Source organism: Lemur catta, chromosome X (assembly GCF_020740605.2).
Source record: "Lemur catta isolate mLemCat1 chromosome X, mLemCat1.pri, whole genome shotgun sequence".
NCBI classification, from domain to species: domain Eukaryota; kingdom Metazoa; phylum Chordata; class Mammalia; order Primates; family Lemuridae; genus Lemur; species Lemur catta.
In genome coordinates this window covers 13,438,668-13,462,362 of record NC_059155.1, presented here as the reverse complement: position 1 = coordinate 13,462,362, position 23,695 = coordinate 13,438,668, and the positions used below count along the sequence as shown (strand labels likewise).

Genomic DNA, 23,695 nt, shown 5'->3' with positions numbered 1-23,695 from the left:
TCATGGCAACAAAGGCTCCCTACTCCCTCTGCAGCTCAGCCCTGAAGCGGTCATACACACACGCACAGATTTGCTTTTTTAATTCCTTCTTAATCAGCCTCTGCCTGCCTCTTGGCCACTTAGCTACTCTTCTACTTATCCCCTCCCCTTTCAGCTAAACTTCCTGGCAATGGGGTAACTGCCTCATTCCAGCAGTAATCTCTCCATGCCCCCTGCCTCACCCCCACCAGTGACACAGGCAGCAAGACACCTGCGGCACAGCCTCCCAAACACATGATGTTTTCTCAGTTGCCAAATCTTCTCTTGTAAGTTGACTTCCTTCACCCATTGACTCTTTTAGTAAAACTATTCTCCCAGGCTGCCCATCATCTCCTCTCTTTATTTTTTTTTTTTTTTTTTTTTTTTTTTTTTTTTTTTTGAGACAGAGTGTCACTTTGCTGCCCGGGCTAGAGTGAGTGCCGTGGCATCAGCCTAGCTCACAGCAACCTCAGACTCCTGGGCTTAAGCGATCCTACTGCCTCAGCCTCCCTAGTAGCTGGGACTACAGGCATGAGCCACCATGCCCGGCTAATTTTTTTTTTGTATATATATTTTTTAGTTGGCCAGATAATTTCTTTCTATTTTTAGTAGAGACGGGGTCTCACTCTTGCTCAGGCTGGTCTCGAACTCCTGACCTCGAGCGATCCACCCGCCTCGGCCTCCCAGAGCTAGGATTACAGGCGTGAGCCACCGCGCCCGGCCTCTTTCTTTAAATAAATATTTTTCTTAATTACTAAAGAAATCTGTACTTATCTCAAATTCAAACAATAAAGAAATGTGGTAAGTAAAACTTGAGAGTGCACCCCTTTCCCTAATCACTCAGAAATAAGCACTATTTAGTATACATTCTTCTAGACTTTTACAATGTGCTCATAAACATGCACATAGACAGGGGTTAGTTGGTTTTTTTAGAAAAATGGGTTTTTATCATATTGTTCTGTCACTTGGTTTTTTAATTTTAACAATATATTGTGAACAGTTTTCAAAGTGAATACAGACATCAGCCTCCTTTTTAAAAGCTGCACAATATTCCTTTGGCTGGATTTGCCATTCTGCTATCAATGTGCTGTTTCCCAATGTTCTCTATCTATCAACACTGATGCCATAAATGTCCTGGCACGTAACTCTTCACACATTAACAGTTATACGGTAAATATTTAAAAGTGGGTGGGGTAGCTGGCCACAGGGACCAGTCTGTAATCACCAATTCTAATTGCCTTCTCTCAGATCCTCCTTGGTTTCACCCTCAGCATTGCATGACAGAGGACCAGCTCCTGCTTCCCGACACTCCTTCCTCTCTTGGGTCTCATTGCACTTCCTGGATGACTGCTCCTTCACTGAATCTTCTTTCTGTCCCTAAAAGTAGATATTCCCCAGAATACTTTTCTTTTTCTCTCTTCCCTAGCTTGCATGATGCTCTTGTTTGCTCCTCCTTTATCTTCTCTAAGCGAATACCTCCTAAATCAACATTTCTAGCCTTAACCACATCCCAAGTACTACTGGACATTCCAGCCTCAATATCTCAAATATTTGAAACTCAACAAATCCCAAATGAACTCAAGACCTTTTTCTCTATGCCACAGTTTCCTCATCTGAAAAACAATGGGACTGGACTAGACTCAATTTAAAAAAAAAATAGAAGTCTAGAATGCACTAGAAGCCGTGGGGGATAGAAAAATTAATAACAGCCTAGACCTTGCATTCAGGAAACACACAATCTATGGAGTGGGGAAGATACACAAACAATTACATAATACAAGGCAGAATAATATGCTAAAATAGACAAGAGTGGCTAAATATGGCTTGGAGGCTTGAAGACAGCTTCAAAAGAGGGAGTGTTTGGGCTGAGCCTTGAATGACAACTAGCATTTCAACAGGAAGAATACTTCTGGTTGAGAGTACATCATGAACAAAGTATAAACTCAGAGAAGCATGAAAGTGCACGGTGCACATAGCTGGATCAGAGATCACATGAAAAACTATACTAGATGACAAGGCTGAAAAGAAAGATTGGGACCAAAATCATGGAAGTTCCTGTCATAAGGAGCACAGACTGCCTTTAAAGGGTTTATCTATTTGCCATCCCTAGTCTACATGCCAACTCTGACTGATTGATAAGTGGATGCCTACAATGCTATGCTAAAAAAATTTTTGAACCTACATGGGGACTCCCTGGGAAAGCATGCCTATGACTGATTAGCGTAAGCGGCCAGGGACACCATAAAGTGTATGCATCTAGGTGTCTGCCATCCCTGCTGAAGCTAATAGAGGTATTGGAGGTTTGGAGAAAGGGAATGGCATGACCCAACATGTATTTTACTTGTATCGTTCTGGCAGCAGTGTAAAGAACAGAACACAAAGACACCGAGAGGAGGAAAGATCAGTCAGGAGGCTGCTATAATGAGCCAGATGATGATGATGATGATCATCATCATCATCATCATCAAAATGAACTAGGGCAGAGGAATCAAAGAAGAAAAGCAAGAGTTAGATGGAAGAGATAATTAAAGACAGAATCAAGATGACTCAGACTGTGACAATGAAAAGGAGGAAAAAGGGGAAATAGAAATATATCAAAGTTTTAAGGGATATACTCTGGGTCCCTAGATAGACTGTGATGTCACTAACTAAAATAGGAGCACTGAAGGAAGAGTATCATAACAATCCTTGCTTTTCATTCCAAATCCCCCAACTACTTTACTTGGGATGCATGGCTTTCAAGCCCCCTTGAGTGCACTGGGAGAAAAAAAGCAGGATCTGCATTGCTTGATGGCCCCAGCATTTATACAACCCTATATATAAACCTACTTACTGTTCTCCATTTGTCCAGATTGCCAAGGAAATAGCCATTAATATCTAATCCCAGAAACAAAAGGCTAAGAAACCTTTGAATATTCATGCTCTCAAAAGACAGCGAGTCTTCTCATTTAGACAGCGCTTTCTTATATTCAAGGCACATGCACATACCATATTTCACTTGATTCTCATGTTTACACTATGAGGTAAGAAGGGCAAAGATCATCCCTATCTTACAGATGATAACAGCCACACTCATATTTACTAGGCACTTGCTATGCACCACTATTCTAAACACTTTACATGGAGTCGTGCATTTAATTCTCATAAGAACCTCACAAAGTAGATACTATTATTATCCCCATTTTACAGATAAGAAAACAGGCCCAGAGACTTTAGGTATATTTATTTGTCTGACAATAAACAAGAAAAATAGACTGGGCGCGGTGGCTCACACCTGTAATCCTAGCACTCTGGGAGGCCGAGGCGGGAGGATAGTTCAATGTCAGGAGTTTGAGACCAGCCTGAGCAAGAGCAATACCCGGTCTCTACTAAAAGATAGAAATTAACCAGACAACTAAAAATATATAGAAAAAATTAGCCGGGCATGGTGGCGCATGCCTGTAGTCCCAGCTACTTGGGAGGCTGAGGCAGGAGGATCGCTTGAGCCCAGGAGTCTGAGGTTGCTGTGAGCTAGGCTGACGCCACGGCACTCACTCTAGCCCGGGCAACAGAGCGAGACTCTGTCTCAAAAAATAAATAAATAAATAAAAATATAAAAAAAAGAAAAATAATGAACTCTGAAGACCAGAAAGAAAGAAAAAGAAGGAGGGAAGGAGGGAGGGAAACGAAGGAAAGAAAGGAAGGAAAAGAAGGAAAAGAGGCAAAGGAAGGAAAGGAGGGAAAGAAAGGAAAGGAAGGAAGGAAGGAAGAAAGAAAGAAAACAGGCCCAGAGATGTCAATTAACTTTCCCAAGGCCACACAGCTAGAAAGCAGTAGAGCAGGGATTTGAACCTGGCCGGTCTGGCCCCAGAGCCTATATTCTTAACTACCACACTATATGTCTTATTATATAAGAAGACTGAGGCACAAAGAAACTACCTAACTGGTCAAAACTACTCAGTTTTGTCAACTAGTTAGTGATGAACCTACAACCAGTACCCAGGCCTCGCTAACATTTAATTCAGTGCCCTTTCTATTACTCTGCATTATTTACCAAGATGAATTGGCCTCTCCCACAGGGCTGGCAGGTCATTTTGACCTTTTTCTTCTTTGGCCTTTGTTGCCTCTGCTAGACTAAAGTTCTGGGTTCTAATTTTGGTCCCTTACCCTAGCGCCTCATACAACTGTTCACTAGGATCAAATCCAGGCCTCTATTTGGAGGAAGGAAGTGATGACCTCAGTTATATCCACAGCTGAGGCCAGGAGTGGTGGCTCACACATGTAATCCCAGCACTTTGGGAGGCTGAGGCAGGAGGATCACTTGAGGCCAGGAGTTCAAGAACAGTCTGTACAACATAGTGAGACCCTGTTTCTATAAAAAAAAAATTTAATACACAGCTGAATGGGTCCCATTTCCAAACAACCAATATATGGAGGCAGGCCATACTGGCCTCTGCATGCAGGCTCACTGAGCACACGTTTCTGTGGACTGCCAGGCCAGGGCAAGCAGCAAGCAACAGTGGCACTGGGGCCAGGCTCCTCTGTGGAAGAGAGGAAGCAAGAGAAGAAAAGCAAATTGAAAAAGAAGCTGCTAAACTAGTCAGGTAGAGGGATGACCTGCAGCCATGGGATCCTCACTTTCAAGGCTGTAATCAACAATGATGCTCAAAAACCACAAGATTTCTGTTTCTCTAATAGTGGGCAAGAACCAAAGTCCAGTTCCTTTTAGGGGTAGAAGGAAGACACATGTGGTATTATAGAGAGACACCCAACTGGGAGTCAGGAGAGCCAGCTCTGCTTCTATTTAGCTGTGTGACTTTGGGCAAATCACTTTACCTCTCTGGGTCTCAGTTTGCTCAGCTGGAAAATGAGGGAGGACAGAGAGGCGAACCAGATGATCTCTGAGATTTCCTTCAGCTCTGACTTGGTATCACTATGCCATGTCAACAACCTGAGAAAGTATTGCCAGAACATCCTGTGTCTACAGTCAACCAAAGATGCAACAGCTGGAAGCAAGAGAAAGAAGAATTAGATAAAACAAAAATGATCATGTGGAAGGCTGCAAATGAGGTAATATGCAGGCAGTAGAGTTATCACCATGCCTGGAGCATTATTAATGCATGTTTAAAAATGTTTCAATTATTATTATATTAGTAACGTTTTGGGGAGTGTATAAATATAACCAAAAATTATAGTGAGCTCTTCCTCCTAAATTTGACTCTTTTTTGCCCATCTCACCCTGTTCCAGTATTATAGCATTTGAAAGGTCTGAGGGAGGCCCTAAATGACCAACTGTCCTTAATGTCCATGGATGGTTATGACCAGAAAGTGAGAACCCAACCCCAAGGGAAGAAGGGAAAGTGAAAAATGTAAGTGGCAGGAGCTGAGATTCAACCTCAGTTCACTGCAAACTGACTGTGGAAAAGAGGGATAAAAAAATAACAGGTGCAGACCACGATGTACTTTGCAAATTGTTTTTCAGGACAAACCCAAAGCAGGGAGTAAGAAATGTGGGAAGATGATCCTAGCCTGGTTTCCACATGCATCCATCTGAGCAAACACAGCACTGGCTGTGAGATACGGCCAAACACTACCCAGCAGGTCAGGAGGGACCCTGTGACACGGCAGGCTTCACATTCTTCTCCACAAAGCTAATGCAGCCTTTGCCTAAAGGTCACCCCTGACTCCTATGCCCAAGACAGTAACCCCCCAAGAGCCCTGCCCAGGGAGGACAGGCACAAGGCTGAGGGTCAATCAGTTCTTTTCCTTCACTGGCCAGAAACCCCATAACCAAACAAGGAAACATGACCTTGGCTCGAAGCTTGCTTGCAGGGCTATTCTGAGAAGAGCTGAACCGGCGAGCAGAGTAGAGTGAGCTGCCACACAACAGAATGGAGATCCAAAGGTAAAAGCAGCCCCTTTCCTTGGGGTGCTGATATTCCTTCTGGGACGGGGGGAGGAGGGGCACAGGAAATAGGGAGAAATGCCCACCTGAAGCAGCAGCCAGCAGCAGCAACAGCCCAAGGGGCCAAGTGTGAAAAGTGCTGAAGATAATGAGGCACTTGCGCACATGACCCTCAGCAACATTCCTGCAGGGTGCAGAGAATAAAGTGCAGCAATGGGCAGGCGAGCACACACTCAAGTGCCTGGAACTTAAAAAAGGAAACTCTTAACAAATGCAAACCAACAACGAACAAGTGCTGATATGAAGAGGACCCTTTATTACAATCTTCCCTAAGTCTTAGAAAGAGTGAACTGCCACAGCTAATTTCTACCAGTTGCTGTTTATTTGGGTTGCTGTTTGTTTTAGAAATGCCCTCTAAACCAGCTCCTCCCAGGGAACCAGGATTATCACAGCAAACATAACCTTAGCCTTCTCAATTCTCCCACCCTCAAGACTAAGAAACTGCTTATTTACCCACAATGCTTGGGAATATGCCCAGAGAGCTTCCAACAGCGTTGGCAGGGTGGGGCACCCTCTCTACCCCAAGGTTGTGAAGTTAGGTGACCAAGGCCTACACCCAGGGAAGGCTGTCCTTAAAGGGGACTCTCCCCTAGTGACTGGCAGCTTAGGCCCCAGAGCACAGTCTATTCTACAGCTGAGTAGCTGATCTTGAAAAGGAGAAAGGCTTACCATATCTCGGAGACGTAGAAAGAATTGTTTCTTTTTTTTTCCTGTCCGTTTCCCGGTGTGTAAAGCAAGCCACAGTGAAGTGTGCTCCCCACAGCAGTACAGTTTCTACTAGACCATGCTTCTTCAGCTGAGATACTGGTCCTCTTGAAAACTGCCTTTCTCCCAAGAGCTCTGGGAGTGACTCATTCTCCTCCAACAACTACCTAACTCTGGTAAAAGGTGGCACCAGAGGAAGTTGCACTAGAGGAAATGAATGAAAAAGTAAAAAAACAAATCTATTTGCCTGTCTCTGCCCACCTCCCCCCAAAACCACTCCTTTCATACTTCTGTCACAGACTTGCTGGTTTCCTCGACTAACAATCTCAAGATAGCTTGCACCCTGGAGCCAGCCTATTGATGAAGAGCAGTAATAATTAAGCCAAGAGACCCTGGAAAGCCAAACTTCCTACCAGTGACAGTCACCCTCCAAATTCTTCAGAAAGGACTGGGTGATTTAAGGCAACATTGGCATTACCCACAAAGCTGTCCTTACACCTAAAGCAGCCAAGGAACCCTGTCCTGCAGAGATCATTACACGGGTGCTAACTTCATGGAACTAATATTTCTGCCCACTGCATGAAATGAAGATGCCAGGAAAGCTTTTCTTAGTTGATATTCTTAAAGCTGCCTTTCTGTATCAAATCTCTACCATCTTATCCCAAGCTTGAAGTAGCAGCCATAGTGAAAATGAAGATGGTTGCCAACATCACCATCATCATCATCATCATCACAGCTAAAATTTATTGAATGTTTACTATGTGCCAGATACTATCTGAAGTGCATTATTATTATTTTCTCATTTTTCCCACTTAATCCTCACAACAACCCTGGTATGATTATTCCATTTTACAAATGTGGGAACACGGGCCCAGAGAGATTAAGTAACTTGCCCAGGGTTATGCAACTAGAGGTAGGATTTGAACCCAGCCCTTTATCACCCTAGAGCCTGTACTTCTTACCCAGTACACAAATGCTGCCTTGAAATATACAGTAGTACTGTTACCATCATCAAAACTGCTACATTTATTGAATGCACACAATGATTGAGAACTTCTGCTAAATGCTTGATTTACATTTTTTTCATTTAATCCTCACAACAACCCTATTTGGTAGGTATTATTATTATTCCCATTTTACAGATAAGTGAAACTGAGGTTTAGAGCAGTTAAATAAAACATCTAAAGTCATAGATGAGATGGAGCTCAAATCCAAACCCAGGAAACATGGTCCAAAAACTCTATCCACAAAGCTGAACTTGCATTAGGAAATGGAGGCATTTCTTCTGCCCTACTTAGTCAGGATCCCTGCTGTGTCCCAATCCAAACCTACAGGATCCCAGCAAGAATTTGGCAGGTACATGCCAGTGAGGAAGCCTGTCTAGCCCTTCTGTGTCCACACCAGCCACTCAGATCTAAGAAATTAAGCTAAGAAAAGAGCATCAAAACTCTTTCTAGAAGTCTCTCCTCACCCCCATTTTCCCTCAACCTGATTTCTGAAGAGACTACCTCACCATCAGCCTCTGCCCAGAACATATAATAAGTGTTTACCCCGGGCTCCCAGAGCCATAGTTAAGGGCCTTAATGTGCAATCTGGCTCTGCGCCTTATTTAATCAGCACCTGAATGAAATGTCTCTGCTAGCAACAGCCAGAGCACAGTCAGTCAGCTTTCTGCAAATGCAGCTGGTCGATTGGCAAAGGCAATTCAATTCACAGGCAAAATATACCCTGAGTTTATACCACTGCTGGCATGTGATGGAGATAAGGAGATTAAAGGCATCAGGCTAGAATTAGGATGGGCTCAAGATTCCCTTCCCCTCCAGATGATCTCACTTCTCCATCTCCTACCCACCTAAACACCTGCCCATAGGGCAGAGCTTGCCCTGTTTCTGCCATACAGACCAATCCTCTCTGACCTCCTGGCTCCTCCCATCCATTCCCTTCCCTCAGAATTACCTAGCCAAGAACAAGACTCATGCTACCTTTCCTCCCTCTGGCATTTCCTCCAGCAGCTACTAGACAGGAACCACAACCAATCAAGAGATCGTCCAAATCTTCCCCTTCAGGATCTCAGGCTGGCAACAGGTGCAAGTGCCTTGACACACCACACACTGAAAGTGCAAGCCCCGCCCTGTGTAGCTAGGAAAGAGTTGAGTAAACACAGAGGACTGGTACCCAGAAGAGGGGTCCTCCCCAGGCCTTCAGATTAACTTCTGTACTTAAGCACGCTGAAGGGGGACTTACATTATTATGACACCCTGCGGGTCAGCATGTAGGGTGGCAAGACACTGATAGCCCCAGTTCTCCTGGCCAGGGGTATGGGAGAGAGAAAAGGCCAAAACCTGGGCAAGCAACATGGGAAAGGCCACCTGCTCAAAAACACTAGACGTAGTCCACCGATCATGTGGAGGGTAGAGATCAAGCTAGGGTAACATGCCCTTTTTAAAACTCATCCTATCCTGATGCCCAGTGGAGTCTGTCCATAAGCCATTTATGCTTCAGTAGGAATCTCTTAAATGGAACTGCTTTCTTCCTAATTCCCTCATGGATATCACCTCCTCTAATGGAATGGGCATTTTCAATCATAGAAAGGATTGTTTTGGAGCTTGGAGTACTCTGGAAGGAGGCAAGGTTGGATGGGGTGGGTCAGGTGAAGAGACTTGGAAACAGGGAAGGAATATGAAAAAGAAAGGTAGAAAGATAGCATCTCATTTCACCTGTTCTGCTGTGGACCTTAACTGGAGCAGCACCCATCCCATGAGCCACTAAAAATCATCTCCTAATTGCAGATGGAATGCCTGTTATCTCCCCATTTCACATATTTAATGTCTGTACACTTACCTCAATGCTCTGTGCATCTGTCCTTGACAGTGTGGGTGCTCCTTGGGACAGCACAGAGAATATAATTCTCTGTCTTGCAAGTCCCTTACTGAGGATTCATGGGCATCTGCAGTTCACTCATTCACAGCTCAGAAATGACAGAACATTCCTAGAGTTTTATTTGGTTTGCCAAGGGAGAAATAAGAAGAAATCTACCCCTGATAATAATACGCAAGTGGCTCCAGGTTACAGTTGAGAAACTTTTCTATGAAAGGGGAAGCTACTCTGTGCCTTTGCACATTGTTTTTTATGCCTAGAACTGCCTTCCTTCCTCCATCATCCAACAAATTCCTACTCATTCACACACATTTATCGAGCACCTACCTGAACCAGTACCTGTTCTAGGCACTAAGACAGAGAATGAGAAAAACAAGACAATGCTCTCATGGAGCTAACATGCCTCCTTCATGAGCCAGCTCAAATGTCACCTCCTCTAAGAAGCTTTCCTTAATTGCACTAGAAAAAAAAGACCCTGTAAAAAAAAGACCCTGTGTCCTTTATGTTTTGTTCAAATCTGTTACTGTACATGTGATGTTGTAATTTAGTTAAGCTGTTTTCTTATTTGTCTCATCAAAACTGTGAGCTGAATGAGGACAAAGACTGCCCTCTTTGAATCTCTAGTACCTGGCACCAATGTTTGGCACACACCAGGCCTTCAATAAATGTCTGTTGAATGAATGCAAGAATGAATAAATTCCCATAAGCATTTAAAACAAAAGTCCCACAAACAGAGAGTTACCATGCAACAACCATGTGTCAACATCCCTCTTGTCAGTTCCTGCAGATCTTAGAGACTGGGAATGTAGAAGGACTGGAAGGTGATAAAACAGGCCTGGTTGAAATATTCCATTGACATAACTTATAGTCACCGAACAAGCCACTGGCACTCTATAGCTACCTGAAAACACATCTCACAATAACTTGGGGCCCTCAACCTCTTATTTGAATCATACTACTTAACACCTACATAAACTGAGGTGCTGCTGGAATACTAAATGCCTTGTCCATGGGCCACCCACACTCACACCCATTGGGGTGAGCACTTAAACCAACTTCCCACCTAATACATCAGTCACCACATAATGTCTCTCAAAATGGAGCCCAAGGCTCACTGGCATTAGAATCACCTGGGAGCCTGTTATAAATGCAGGTTCCCATCCTCACCCTAGACCTGCTCAGAATCACTGTGTAGAGAGCCAGGCATCTGCATTGTAACAAGCTCCCAAAGGATTCTTTCACAAGGTTTGACAATCGCCACTCTCCATGCTCATAGCCTCTTTGTGTCTACTCAGCCAGTTACTGGCAGGCGAGGAACACCTGAGACAAGATCCTCTCAATTTAAGCAAAGATCCAAAAGCCCGAGAGAAGCTGAGAAACCTGACTCTTCTTGTGGAGATTATTTCAATGGCGCACGATGACAATGAGCTATCCGCTGAAGAATACAGGAGAGGAGAAGGAGGAAAAGTGAATCACTGGCATAATAACATCTTTTCTTATTTATAAGATATTAAAGAATCAGGAGAAGAAAGCTGACATGTCCAGATGTCAACCAAGGGATTAAGACCAAGATCCAACAGCATAATTTCCTGATTGGGATGAAAGCGAGCAGATACTTTGGGCTGAGAGTGGGCTGTGGTTCTAATAACCAGCTCTGTGTGATGGAAATTCTACAAAAAGATGTGTGAGTGGGAGCTAAGACTGCCTCTCTATTTCAAAAAACAGGCAGGAATATTCTCTTAAGGGGCACAAGAGACATAGGAACTGTGTCCATGAGACCTCAAGGGAACATAGACAGTGGTGCCAGCAGGGAAAGAAAAAAAAAAAAAAGCAAAAAGACAGCTCTGTCAGTCAGTGATTATCCAGGCACACATTAAACAATTAATGTACATGTATTCAGCTCTGCAAGCAGTTACAAAGAAAAAATCCACTATTCCTTCCCTTAAAAAAAAAAAAAATGTTCCCGCTAATAGTAGAGACTGAAGAAACACACAAAAATAAATGACCTGGCCAAACACAAGATTATCTACGTGCATCAAAGGTATTTGTTAAAGAGCCCAATATTCTGAGAAGGATTCAGAGGGCTAGGCAAGGAGGACAACAAGTGTTGCTATTAATGCAATGACTAGAACAACTGGAGTCTGGTGAGGCTCACCTGGAAAGGTTTCACAGAGGAGAATCTTCAGAAGAGTATTTACAGAGGGGAGGAACCCAAAACAAGCCCCACGAAGACTGAGAAGAAGGTAGCACATCTATGGCAAAGGGACAAAATTCCAAGGAGTCTGTGAATCATCCCATGAGTAGCAGCCAGCAACATACCAGTATTTAAACACCAGCGCAAGGCTGTCTTGTATTGACAGGTGCAAGGCATGAAAACGCTGGGAAGTAAATCTTTCCTCCCTGCTTGGTGTGGGTTGGACCCCTGGTAAGAGTTACAGCGTCCAGTTTTATATGCTGTGCATTAGAAGGCTATGCAGACACGGGCAAGGATCCAAAGAAAAGCAAAGAGAAATGATTAAAGGAATGGCTTCTAGTAGCTATCAAGAAAGGTAAAAAGGAGTTGAGCTTTTTCAGTCTCTAAGTCAGAGGTAAAACTACATTGGTCATCTGCTGGCTTTGATTAGCTTTGCCCAGCTTCCCGTTAAGTGACCACATAGTTATTCAGAGGATTAAAATGCTTCATTTCCACATGGCCCATTTCAGGAAGAAGACTGAGATAGGAAAAGGTTAAATAAGTTGCTCAGGTTCCCATAGTGAGCCATGAACAAAACCGGCATCATAATATTAAATCCTAGGGCTATCTGGGGATTGCTTAATCCACCAATCCACACCACCTCTCTTTATAATAAATACCCCCCAAAGACCGTAACAATGAAAGATGGAAAATTTTTCTGCAAATTTCCTTGGGGGGAGAAATAAACTAAAAAGGAACGTCATGCCTCACTGCTGAGGCCCATATAAACATCATCCCTGTGTGTCCCCCTGGAATGATGGCACAGGACACAGTTCATCTGATAAGCTGTCAGCAGATGGCTGGATCCCTCATTGTACCCATTACCCACCGACGTCAATTCCAAGCAGGAACAGTAATCAGTGCTCCAGACAACAGATGGGGAATGAGGAGGTGTGTCTGCTCTGAAGTCAAGGGGGAAAACAGAAAGCCAAGTTCCTCAAATCCATCAGGTTTTCTCTAAAACAAATCCATCACACAGCAACTGGAACACATCCGTGTGTATTCAAGCAAGTTGCAAAGGGTGTCACCAAAAGCTCAGGACTTTTTGAGTGTGGCCATTCTACACTTTTAACAAGGAGGGAGGAAGTAAGAAAATCAGTGCACCAAAAGTAGGTAAGCTATATTTGGTGGAAATCAGATGTCTACCATATTGTAAAGACGACAAAATCAAATAGCAGCGGCAACTCTAAAAAAGGATGGGTCTCTGTTACTGGCTCAAAATCAATGGCTTGGGGCTAAGGGGTTGATAGCATCAATTATCAGTTGCCAAATGTCCAGCCTGGCTGGATACGGCCTGCCTGTGCGCATTGACATCGAGGGTTAAACGGCATATGTTGCACCCCACTAAGTTCAGTGCCTAATCAGAAGTTGGCACAAGCACATACAGAACCAACAGGAATTGGACAATTAAACAGGACATCTAAAATGGGATCTTTTTGTTAAGTTTCTAAGACAAAAACAACATAACTGGGCTGGTATCTCCCTTCTCTCTCTTTCAGACACCACGCCATCTCCCTGCTCTCTTCTCGTCCCACCTTCTTTCTCTCTCTCTCATTCTCTCTGTCCTTCTAAACGATAAAATAAACTTTTTTACTTTTATATATTAAAAAAACATAACTGTACTCAAGGAAGATAAAGGGCCACTAAGTTAAGACCATCAGTCTTTAAGGACACAATCAGTCAGACTGTTCTGGCATTTTAACACATCTGCTAAGATTTAGAAACTGTAGGTTTTTAAGACATAAATGGCTGTAAGAATCTCTTCCTGCTAAGCCCACATTCCCACTGTGGCAGCTCAGTCACCTCTGCCACTAACTTGCTGGGTGATTTTTGGTATACAGCACAATCACTCAGTAAGTTCACTCTCTGTCACCCATACCTGCCAGGATCATATACAAAAGGGGACTGGCCATGCTTGAAGAAAATACTTACCACCAGTAAAACTGGTAGACACCACTGATATTTAGCAAGGGGTTTAATAATGGTTTGTTAACTTTGGTGCTTGCTGATCTTGACAACCCTCAAATATCTCCAGCTTGAGCTTATCTATGAGATGGTGCTACCTATACATGCCTGTATCAATCTACAGTCCTAGGGCCTTTGAGAAATCAGACAAGACCAAAAAGAAACCCAAAGGCAGGAATATTAATCAGGAACAGAACTTGGACACAAGTACTGCCCTTCCTTATGCTACTAAAGTTGGTAGTCACCCAAAGGCAGCATGATGATGATAAGGGTCTATGTAAGAAGGCCTTGGGAATGAATGTTTTACAGACTGAAAAATGGGAGATGGGGAAACTAACCAATTTCCCTCCAACTTCTCTACTTCCGGCCTCAAGCAATAACACCCTTGTTGTAGACAAAGTTACACTGACTCTCTGAGGAAGAAGGCCTTTCTATGAAGACAAAATTGAGTCATCCTGTTGCGAGACACACATCAGAAATGTCTCTGCTAAGCTACCCTTTTCGCTTCAACTAACATCTCCTTTTCCTTATAAGGACTTCTAAATTCCACAGAATTTATGGCTACAATATAGCCTAATTCAGCTACTTCACCTGCCAAAGCATTTCTTTGTACACAGTATCTCCTTTGGAATATACACAGTTACAGGAAACATTTTAACATTGTTCTCCAGGCCTGAGCTAATCTATCACAACTCTAAATATGATAATGCATATGGAAGTGCCTTATAAACACTCAGTGCTAGATAAATGTAAGGTATTATGGTTATATGAACTATCATTAGTCACTGCTGCAACCAAGTCAGAAAATTGTTTCCAACCATCTGCTGTTAATTTTTTTTTAGTACTCAATACATCAACTTTTAAAAATCCATACATTCCTGCTTCCCAGGAAGAGCCATATGGAGGGTACAGAAAGTTGGATTCATCAAAGGCTAGTTCTCCAGGCAGGCCAGAGGTTACTATTTAAATGATACAAAGCAGTGACTTAGGGGTAAAAAGCAAAGGACTATAATTCAGGTAAGGCTCAAGAATTCCTCGGCGTGGCTCTGTTCTTTACCTCCACCCTACAGCTTCAGGGCTTAAGCTAAGCATAAGACAGTAGAAAAAGCACGGGTGACAGGAATCAGTCCATAGTCCCCAAAATATCCATCTCTCCCCTCAGTGCCATCATCCTCTGCATGTGTCTCCAAGAGTGGCCTGGTCAAGTTTACTTGACTAAGCTTTACTGGGGAGATACAGGGAGCAAAAGATGAATGGGGACTGGCCACCTGACCTCCGCATAGAAGAAACTATTAATAGCTTCCTTTTTCCACACAAGGGGTCCCAAGCATTTCAGAATGGCTCCCTGTTGCATCCCCATCTACTACTTAACGGAGACAAGGATCACAGAACATAGACTGTCAAGAGCGAGGAGTGCAATACAACTCTGCCTCATTTACAGATGGGCAAACTGAGACCCAGGAAGAGTACTTTCCCCAAAGTCACACAAGTAATTAATGCCAGAACTAGGTCCCCTGCGTCTTCTAAAAGCCTCTAAAACTCTTTCCTCTAAAAACCATGGTTCTGCCAGGTTTGACATCATCACACCAGCAGCAGCCCCAGTCAGGCTGAATTTAGTCTTTTGTTGACCTTCTAGATATGTGGTTGCAAGAGGCCTCAAGACCCCTTTGTAGAAGAGGCACCCTCTGACCCTCACCACCTGCCGTCCTAAAAAAGCACTCCTATCCCAAGAGCCTCACACAGCAGCGGCCAAGATGCGTTGTTTCCTCTCATTAACAAAAAGCCCATTCATAAAAAAGAAAGAAGACTGGCTCAAATTTACACAGAAGGTCTAGCTGGGACAGTCCTGGACTTCTGTGAATGGCATCACTTCCCAAGAAGACCTCTCTTAACGCTAACCACTCCAGCCCTGCTTGATGCTTATTGCCACCCAATTGAAAACAGCCTCTTTATTCCAAAACTATTCACACCTCCTTGCCATATCTGCAAGAAGGGAAGGGGCCGGAGGTCATTTGCCACATTTTACAGATTGGGAAACTGAGGTCAGGAGCCTGCAATCAAATGAGTTCCCAGGTACTAGCAAGTATCCAAGCATCGAGTAGACAGCACTGTGCTCATCTGCCTTGGCCTTCCCAAGGGACTGCACCACCACCCGCTGCCACTCCTGAGGGATTGACAGCTTGCAACCCCAGGGAGGATGGGCTTGCTTCCCAACCCAGATGCTAATTCATCTTTTGGCTACAGGCAAGTGACCTCCCATCCCTAAACCCCACCAGGCCTGTAAAACAGAGATAATAATCTCAACCTACTGCCCCACGTAGGCTTGTCACAAGTCTGCTGAGAATAACCTTCCACCAACATAAAAGCAATAAAGATGCTAATGACAGGTTTCAAAACTGCCCCTGAATAAAACACACCAGGTTTTCCACAGCCTGAAATCTAAAAAAGACTGATTGCTTTCCCCCTCTCCTCTTCCTCCTCCTCCATGATTTTATAGCTTTAGAACATCTCTCCGCACAGGCTGAGTACAGAAAGGCAGTCTCACTCTTGGTCCTCACCCAGATTATTTTTATATACCTGGCAACTTTCCTTTTCAATCCCATTTGTTTTCCTCAGCACCACTAATGGGTGGAAGGTGTGGAGGTAAAGAAATCAGCTCCCTGAGTATCCCTGGACCATGAGCACAGGAGACAGAATGAGAGTGATAAGATGGAGAGGTTTGCAAAAAGTAAATACCCTCTCACCACAGATTGAGATGACCAGCCCAAAGTTCATGAGTCAGCCTGGGGCCTGTTTCAGAGCACACTTACTAGGAGTTTGGTGCCGCTCCAACGCCTCAGAACTCAAAGGCAGACCTCAGCCGAAGAGCATAAACTCCCAAATGAAAGAGTCATTAAGAGAAACCTGTAAAAGTATTTCCCCAAAGTACCACAGTGTAGGTGAGGAGGCTTATGTGACCATCTCCAGGAAAGAGTGTCACCAGGCCCCTGAGAAATTAACTACCACAGAAGGCAAGGGGACTGGGCCGTGGTCTACAGACATGATTTGGAAAGGGCAACTGGCTGGGGCTGGACTTCCTGCTTATGAAAGGCCAGGGCAGGGCAAGGCAGGGCTGGGAGGGGAAGGGAAGTACGCATGAGTGCCAGTCGTTCCTAGGGTTCAGGTACACAGTTCCTCACCTTCACTGTGGGGCTGACACATTGTGAAAGACAACCAAATCTGAAATTGGCACAAAGGCAGCTACTCATTGGAAAATCATTTTTAAGGGTCCCACTTCCCGCAAGGATGAGGTGCTGTACACTACTGAGTGTCCTGAGCACACAAATGACTCTTATCACTTAGGCTGCCCAGGAAAATGTCAACAGACTCACATGCATCATGGTGACCAGGTGACAAGGGTTGAGCAGGTAGATGACGGTCTTGGTGGCGAACTTAAAGCCCACCTCCACCCCGAAGGTCAGGCACAGGACTACTAAGAGCAGATTCTTGCTCAGGCTCTCCTTGCCTTCCTCTGGCCGCTGGGTCACCTGCTCTGGCTGGCTGCCACGGCCACCCCTACCGTCCTCCTTCGTCTGCCTCAGGATGTGCCGCAGGGCCACCAGGATCTCCAACAGGGCCAGGGTCAGGACCACCACACTTTCCAGCAGCCGCTGCTGCCAAGAGAGGAAGGCAGCACAGTCGGGGCCCCCATTGCCTGCAAAACTGGGGTCCACGCCCCCATAGAGCCAGTCCAGGAGACTTTGGTAGCTATACCGGGACATGATGCAAAGTGGTTCCCCTTGACCACAGTGCCGGAAGCAAGAGTAAGATGGAACACGAGCCCAGAAGGTTGCCCGGGTGGTGGACCATGTAAGGAGGGGACACCCCCACACCCCCCTCCAGACACCGGGGCACCTAGAGCAGGGGAGGGGAAGCTACACGCGAGGCCCGGGGTAAAGTGCTGGTTCTAACTTGTCCCCACGGCTGTCTGGGGAGCCCCCCGCGCTTCTCCAGTGGCCACCAACGAGGCAGGGTTGAAAGGAGCCGTTGGCCAATCTAAAAGGAAGGAGAGGAAAAAAAAAAAAAGGTCTCAAAGAGGCAATTGCATCGGGAATTAGGAAGCGGGAGGGGGTAACTACCGAGGGAAGAAAAGGGGAACGGGGGCAGTGGAGAAGCAAGCAGGGGTCAGGGGAAGCCAGAGGCCGAGAGGGTCAGGGAGGGGGCCGAGGGGACCCGGCAGTGCCGCGGCAGCGAACCGGGGGCAAAGGGGGTGAGAGCGAGGGGACACGCGGAGGCTAGGAGAGGAGCCAGCGGGGCCGGGCAGGCGGGAAGGGCGACGGGGATGGCAGGGACGCCGGACTCCTCGCCTCACGCACTCGCCACAGGGGGATCTCTTACTCCTGCAACCGCGTGGCCTTCTCTGCCCCCAGCTAGCAACTTCGCCGCCGACGGCCCCCTCCAGCCAATTTAGAGCCGTCCCGGTCCAGCCTCCCGCCCCCGGGTACACCCCCGAGCCCCCAGCTCCACCCTCTGGCCCCACACGCCCGCCCTCCGGGCAGCACCACCCCCAGCCCGCGACCCGCCCGGGACCTGCCCCCCTCGCGCAGGCAGCGGCGGGAGGAAGCCGGGGAGAGGGCGGGAGGCCGGGCCAGCCGGGGGCTGGGCTACGGCCGGCCCCCTCCCTCCCTCCCTCCTCCCCGGCGCCGCATCTTCCCGCGCCTCCCGCCCGGGGCCCGGAGACGGGCCGCCGCGCCCCTCGGGGCTCCACTCACCGGCGGCTCGGCCCGCGGCCCGGCTCCGGCGACTGCTCCGCGGCCGCGCTCCCCGCGCCCCGGCGCTCGGCTCCCCTGGCGGCAGCCGCGGCCGCCGCGCACGGCTCCTCCTCCCCGTCTTCCTCCCCCTGCTGCTGCCGCGCTCGCTTCCTCCTTCTTCCCCTCCCTCTCTCCTCCCCCTCGCCGCCGCCGCCGCCTCCCTCCTCCCCGCCAGTCCGGCCTCCGGCCGCCCCCACGCTCTCGGGCCACCGCCACCCCTCCTGGCCTCCTTCCCCTTTCTGCGCCCCGTACTCCCCCCAACCGGGGCCACCGTTCACACCTCCCACCCTCCCGGGCTCCAGCTCTCCCTCCCTCGGCCTCCTCCGGCTCAATCTCCGCCTCCTTCCTCCTCCTCCCCGGCCTGCCTCGTCTTCTGCACTCTGGGAGCCTGCACGCGTGCACCGCCACCCTCTTTCACAACCCTGCACACAATTCGCCCTGTTGACTGGCTCTGCCTCCTGTGACTCGGTTCTCCAGGCCACTTCTTGGTAGACCGGGCACATAGTAGGCACTTAGCCGGCCCTCGCTAACTTCTGGTGGAACGAATAAAGCCTGTCTGGTGCTGGGCAGCTTGGCTTTGGGGTGTGTGCTGGGTTTGGCCGCCTCCTCTTTGCGTTTCCTCCTCTCTGCCACACAACGCTGGACTCCCACCTTTCTAGCCACAGCCCTACTCCCCACTGCTGTGCCTAGAAGCGAGGCTTCTTTTCCCTGCTCTTACCCTTCTTGCTCTGGTCCAGTGTTTCCCTCTCTACCTCGGACCACACAGCCCAGCCCTGCCACTCCCTCTCCCTCCCCTCCTTCCCCTTCTCCGGACTCGCCTCTGCGCTAGGCTAGCGGGAAGGAAGCGGAGAGGCTTCCCCGACCTCTTTCCCGCCCCCCTCCCTGCGGGAGAGCAGCTGCTTCTTGCCCTCCACGTGGAAAGGCCTGCCAGGACGATGTGAGTGTGGAGGGCCAGGTCTAAGCTCCAAACCTGGATACGGGCTAAAGGCCCTGACTGAAACAGGGCCCCCTCTTCGTACCTGCCGCTTTTTACCCATCCACTGTGTTTGCTTTTCTTGAGACAAGCGAACAGGAAAAGGACCCTCTCAACCTACCTCATGTTGATTTAATATTTATTGAAGACTCAGGATGAGTTAGAAGAATATCCAGAAAAACACAGTTAGGCACCTTGCCTAGGAAACACTTTCGGATTTTGGCTGCAAGCCAGGCTCAAAACATAAAACACCATCTACTGTATTATCAAGCCCTTGCCCTTCCATCCTTTCCATGCCTGGTTTTCCCAACAAATACAGCCAGGTAGCCTTGTCTAACTCCAAGCTTTGTACAGCATCTACCATAGGCCTGATGCTCTTCAAAGTGCTAATTAATAAAGAACAACAACAAACAATACTTGATTCGGAGGCTCACTAGTTCATTCTCCTTAGGTGTTTTGTTAAATCCTCAGCAACAGAACTAAGGAACATTAAAGGACAAACCTGTGGGGACTCTGGCAATGGAATGCAGCATCCAGGAGACCTCAAGTTATTATCTTCAAGGAAGTAAGAATGAGGGTGTAGCACTCTAATCCCTCCAATTCCCATGCTGAACTTCAGCTGGGAATTTGGCCTAGGCTGTCCTGTGTTTGCAAAACAACTGTAGGCAGGCAAGTTTCTCACCTGAGCACAAATTTCCCTTTTTCATAGGCAGAATAGCAAAATGTTTTCAGGATTTGGATTCTAGTCCCACTTATGACATTTACTTGCTGTGTCACCTTGGGCAATTTACTCAACCTCTCTCCACCTCAGTTTCCTCATCAATTTTAATTGAAAGATACTATTATCTAATTCATAGGGTTATGCACATTTAAATGAGTTGAATTTTATAGAACATTATGTAGTATCTGATGTATAGAAAATGCTGTTAACAGAAAAAAAGCCAAACTCTGTAAAATGATTTTAAAGGGATTTATTCTGAGCCAAATTTGAGGAACATGACTCGGAGCCACGCCCAAGAAGCCTTGAGCAAGTGGACTCGCTGTGGTTGGGTTACAGTTTGCTTTGATACATTTCAGGGAGACAGGGGTTACAGGTAAAGTCATAAATCAATATGTGGGAATCATACATTGGTTTGGCCTGAAAAGGTGGGCCGTCTCGAAGTGGGGGCTTGCAGGTTACAGGTGGGTTTAAAGATTCTTTGGCTGGTAATTGGTTAAAGACATGAAGCTTTGTCTAAAGGCTTGGAATGTTTTAAATTAAGGAGCTGTTAATCAGAGACAAGCCACCAGACATACATTTGTTGTGTAAATTGAGGACCTGCAGGTTTTTCTTGCATACCCTTAGGCCTGTTAATAGGTTACAAAGGCTGTCTCCAAGAAGGGAGGGGGCCTTGCTGAGGCAACTCTGACCTTCCTCCTCCTGGCAGGCAATTTAGTTTTAGGATATTTCCCTTGGCCAAGAGGGGGTCCATTCAGTCAGCTGGTGGGGGGTGAGCCTTAAGATTTTATTTTAGTTCACAATGCTCTCTAAATGCTACCTGTTGTTACGCATCCCTGCATTCGCTTGTGTGTGCACAAATAGAAGCGTGCACACAGAAACACACACACTCAAATTCAGTGCCCTCCCCCACATCTGCATAAACAATCCTACCTATCCTTCAAATCCCACGTAAAATCACACTCTCCCTAATTCCCCCCTCCCAGCTCCCAGAGCTCTATCCCTCCTCCGAACTTCTACAGAATTTATTGCCTGCGCTACTCATTTTATTCTGAATCACATACTGCCTTCCATTGTTCTCTCTTTGTGATTCCTGTCTCCCACACTAGGCTCTTTGAGAACAGGGATGGGTTCTAATCTTTTTTAACCTCTCCCCACACACACAGAACCTAGCAGAGTGGCAAACACATAGAAGGCACTAAATAATCACTAAGAGATTGTTGTCCCCAAGTAAAAGGCAAGCAATAATTGAGCTGAAATGGCGCATCAAATTTTAGAAACTAAAAAAGCTTCAGACAAATATCCTGATCATTTCTTTGCTGGCAGACAGGCCAGAGCCTTCTTGCCTCTAAACAGTAACAAGAGCAAATGAACTTTTCTTTTTAAGTGGAGCCTTCCGGCACAAAGTGAAAAGAGAACCTGGAATCCAGGCTCAGTTCAGTGAGAACTTAGGGAAAATCATCTCTCTGTGCTTCAGTGTACTGAGACGCAAAATGAGGAGGTTGGACTAGAATGCTCTCTAAGCTACCTGCTGGCTCTAATCATCTATGATTCTATGAACTTAGCCTTCCCACCTTTTCATCCCAGTCAGTTTTGATTCCTAAAGCAGAAAGATGATCTACCTGACTTGGTGATATGAGCACCACCTCTCTGCCCGTGGAGACAATGCCCAAATTCTTTTGGCCAAAGTACCTTGCAGCTATGAGCCCAGCTGACCTCCTGTGGAATGTGAAGTGTTAGAAATTATTACCTCTGTGGTACCACAGACAACCTAAGGCTCAGAAAAGTGATGCAACTTGCTTAAGATCACACATGTTAGTGGCAGAGTGAGGACTAGAACTTGGGGTTCTAATTCCCCATCCAGTGTTCTTTCAACAGTATGGGCCAGAGAAAGTTATTTCTCTTTGACTTCACCATCTAATCTTTTCTCCTCCTATACTTTATTCTTTGAATCCACTCGTGCCGCTCTATCCACAATGGAACCTGAAAGTCAAATGCGTGCATGATCTCCCACAAGCAAAAAACAATGCACAACCCTGATATTCTATGAAGTGTTATCAGTAAAAACAAACTCCATGTGTATGGATAATGAAGAGAGAAGTCTTTGTCATGGTCTGACTGTTTGCTTACTGCTTCTCCTCCCCACGTTCATTCAGCACCAGCATTCATTCCATAAATATGTACTGGGACTTTGTTATGAACACAGGAATGTGCTAGACCTGTGGGCAATGTCTGCCCTCAAGGAGCTTAAAATCCAGCTAGAAAGACCACTCACAAACAAGGAAGATTACATAACAATGAATGATTAACGCAAAACTTGATCCAAAATGGAAAAAAGAAAAAAAATAGTGTAAAATCAAAAGAATTAAAAAAAAAGAAAAAAAGATAACAGTGAATGAGAGAGGTATAAACACAAGCCAAGCAGATAAGAGCTGCTACCACAAGAGCAAATCTTGCATTTATCAAGTGAGCTACACAGGCAAGGACAGTGAGAAAAAGTCAGGGGTAGTTCAATACCAAGCAAAAGTCATCCATGGGGAGAAAAGTCAGCATGTCAGTTACTCTTGGAGGGATACATAGAGGAAGAGAGAAGGAGGAAGCCTCCTGGAGTGCTGGCAATGCTCCATGTCTTGATCTAGGTAGTGTTACATGGGTGTACATGTATGTAAACATTCATGGAGCTGCACACTTTAGAGTCGTGCATTTTACTGTATGTCAGTTATACCTCAATTTCTTTTTTTTAAAGTTGAGAAAAGAGAGAAAACGCCAGGAGCTGGAATTGCCAGGAACATCTTCATGGAAGAAGAGGAATATAAATGAATCTAACCCAGTGGTTGTCAGCTCTGGCTACACTTTAGAATCATATGGACAGCTTTTTAAAACTACTGATTCTTAGGCCCCACCTCAGGCCAAAACAATCAGAAGCTCTGCTTAGTATGAGTATTTTTTTCAACCAACATTGAGAACTACTATGGGTCTGATCACCTCAGCAAAAAAATCTAAGGTGGATCAAACACCATTAAGTGGTCGGGTGCTCTGCATACAGTATCTCAAGTATGCCTTATGACAAACAGCCCTGAGCAATAGGCACTATTGTTATGATCCCCATTTTACAAATGAGAAAATGGATGCTCAGGTTATACTGCCTGTGTGTGCCAAAGCTGGGATTTCATCCCAGCTCTACTAACTTCAAAGCCAGTGACCTGAACACAACACACGATAGTGTTCTTGGGAGATGAACTGGCTTTCCATGAAGAGATCACTGCTTTCAAGTTTTTTTTTCTTTTTTTATCGAGTTAACGTGCATGCACTAAGATGCATTATTAGTCTTAAGTGTACAGCTCCATGATTTTGACAAATGTATACACCCCTGTAATCACCACCCAGATCTTCGTGCCCACCTCCCAGTCAATACACACCCCCAGAGACATCATTGTTCTGATTTCTATCACCACAGATTTGCTTTGCCTAT

The 23,695-nt window shown here is 46.0% G+C and overlaps 1 protein-coding gene across 13 annotated transcripts in view; it reads right to left on the bottom strand.

The window, feature by feature from the left end:
- Nucleotides 1-18,628, bottom strand: part of TMEM164 (transmembrane protein 164) — a 171,380-nt gene extending 152,752 nt beyond the window's left edge. For 2 of the 13 annotated variants that reach the window (XR_006731794.1, XM_045538874.1), the window contains exons 1-2: nucleotides 18,098-18,210; nucleotides 17,114-17,777 (exon numbers count right to left, since the gene is read on the bottom strand). Coding sequence is in view for 9 of the 13 variants with exons in the window: in XM_045538874.1 (XP_045394830.1) it covers nucleotides 17,114-17,503 (390 nt within the window). In the remaining 4 variants the exon portion in view is untranslated. Of the gene's footprint in view, nucleotides 1-4,833; nucleotides 5,009-5,988; nucleotides 6,150-6,631; nucleotides 6,872-8,623; nucleotides 8,887-17,113; nucleotides 17,778-18,097; nucleotides 18,211-18,493 lie in introns of those variants that run through there. The other 11 variants (XM_045538879.1, XM_045538877.1, XM_045538878.1 and 8 more) reach the window with 11 other exon arrangements.
- Between the last annotated feature and the right edge of the window lie 5,067 nt (nucleotides 18,629-23,695).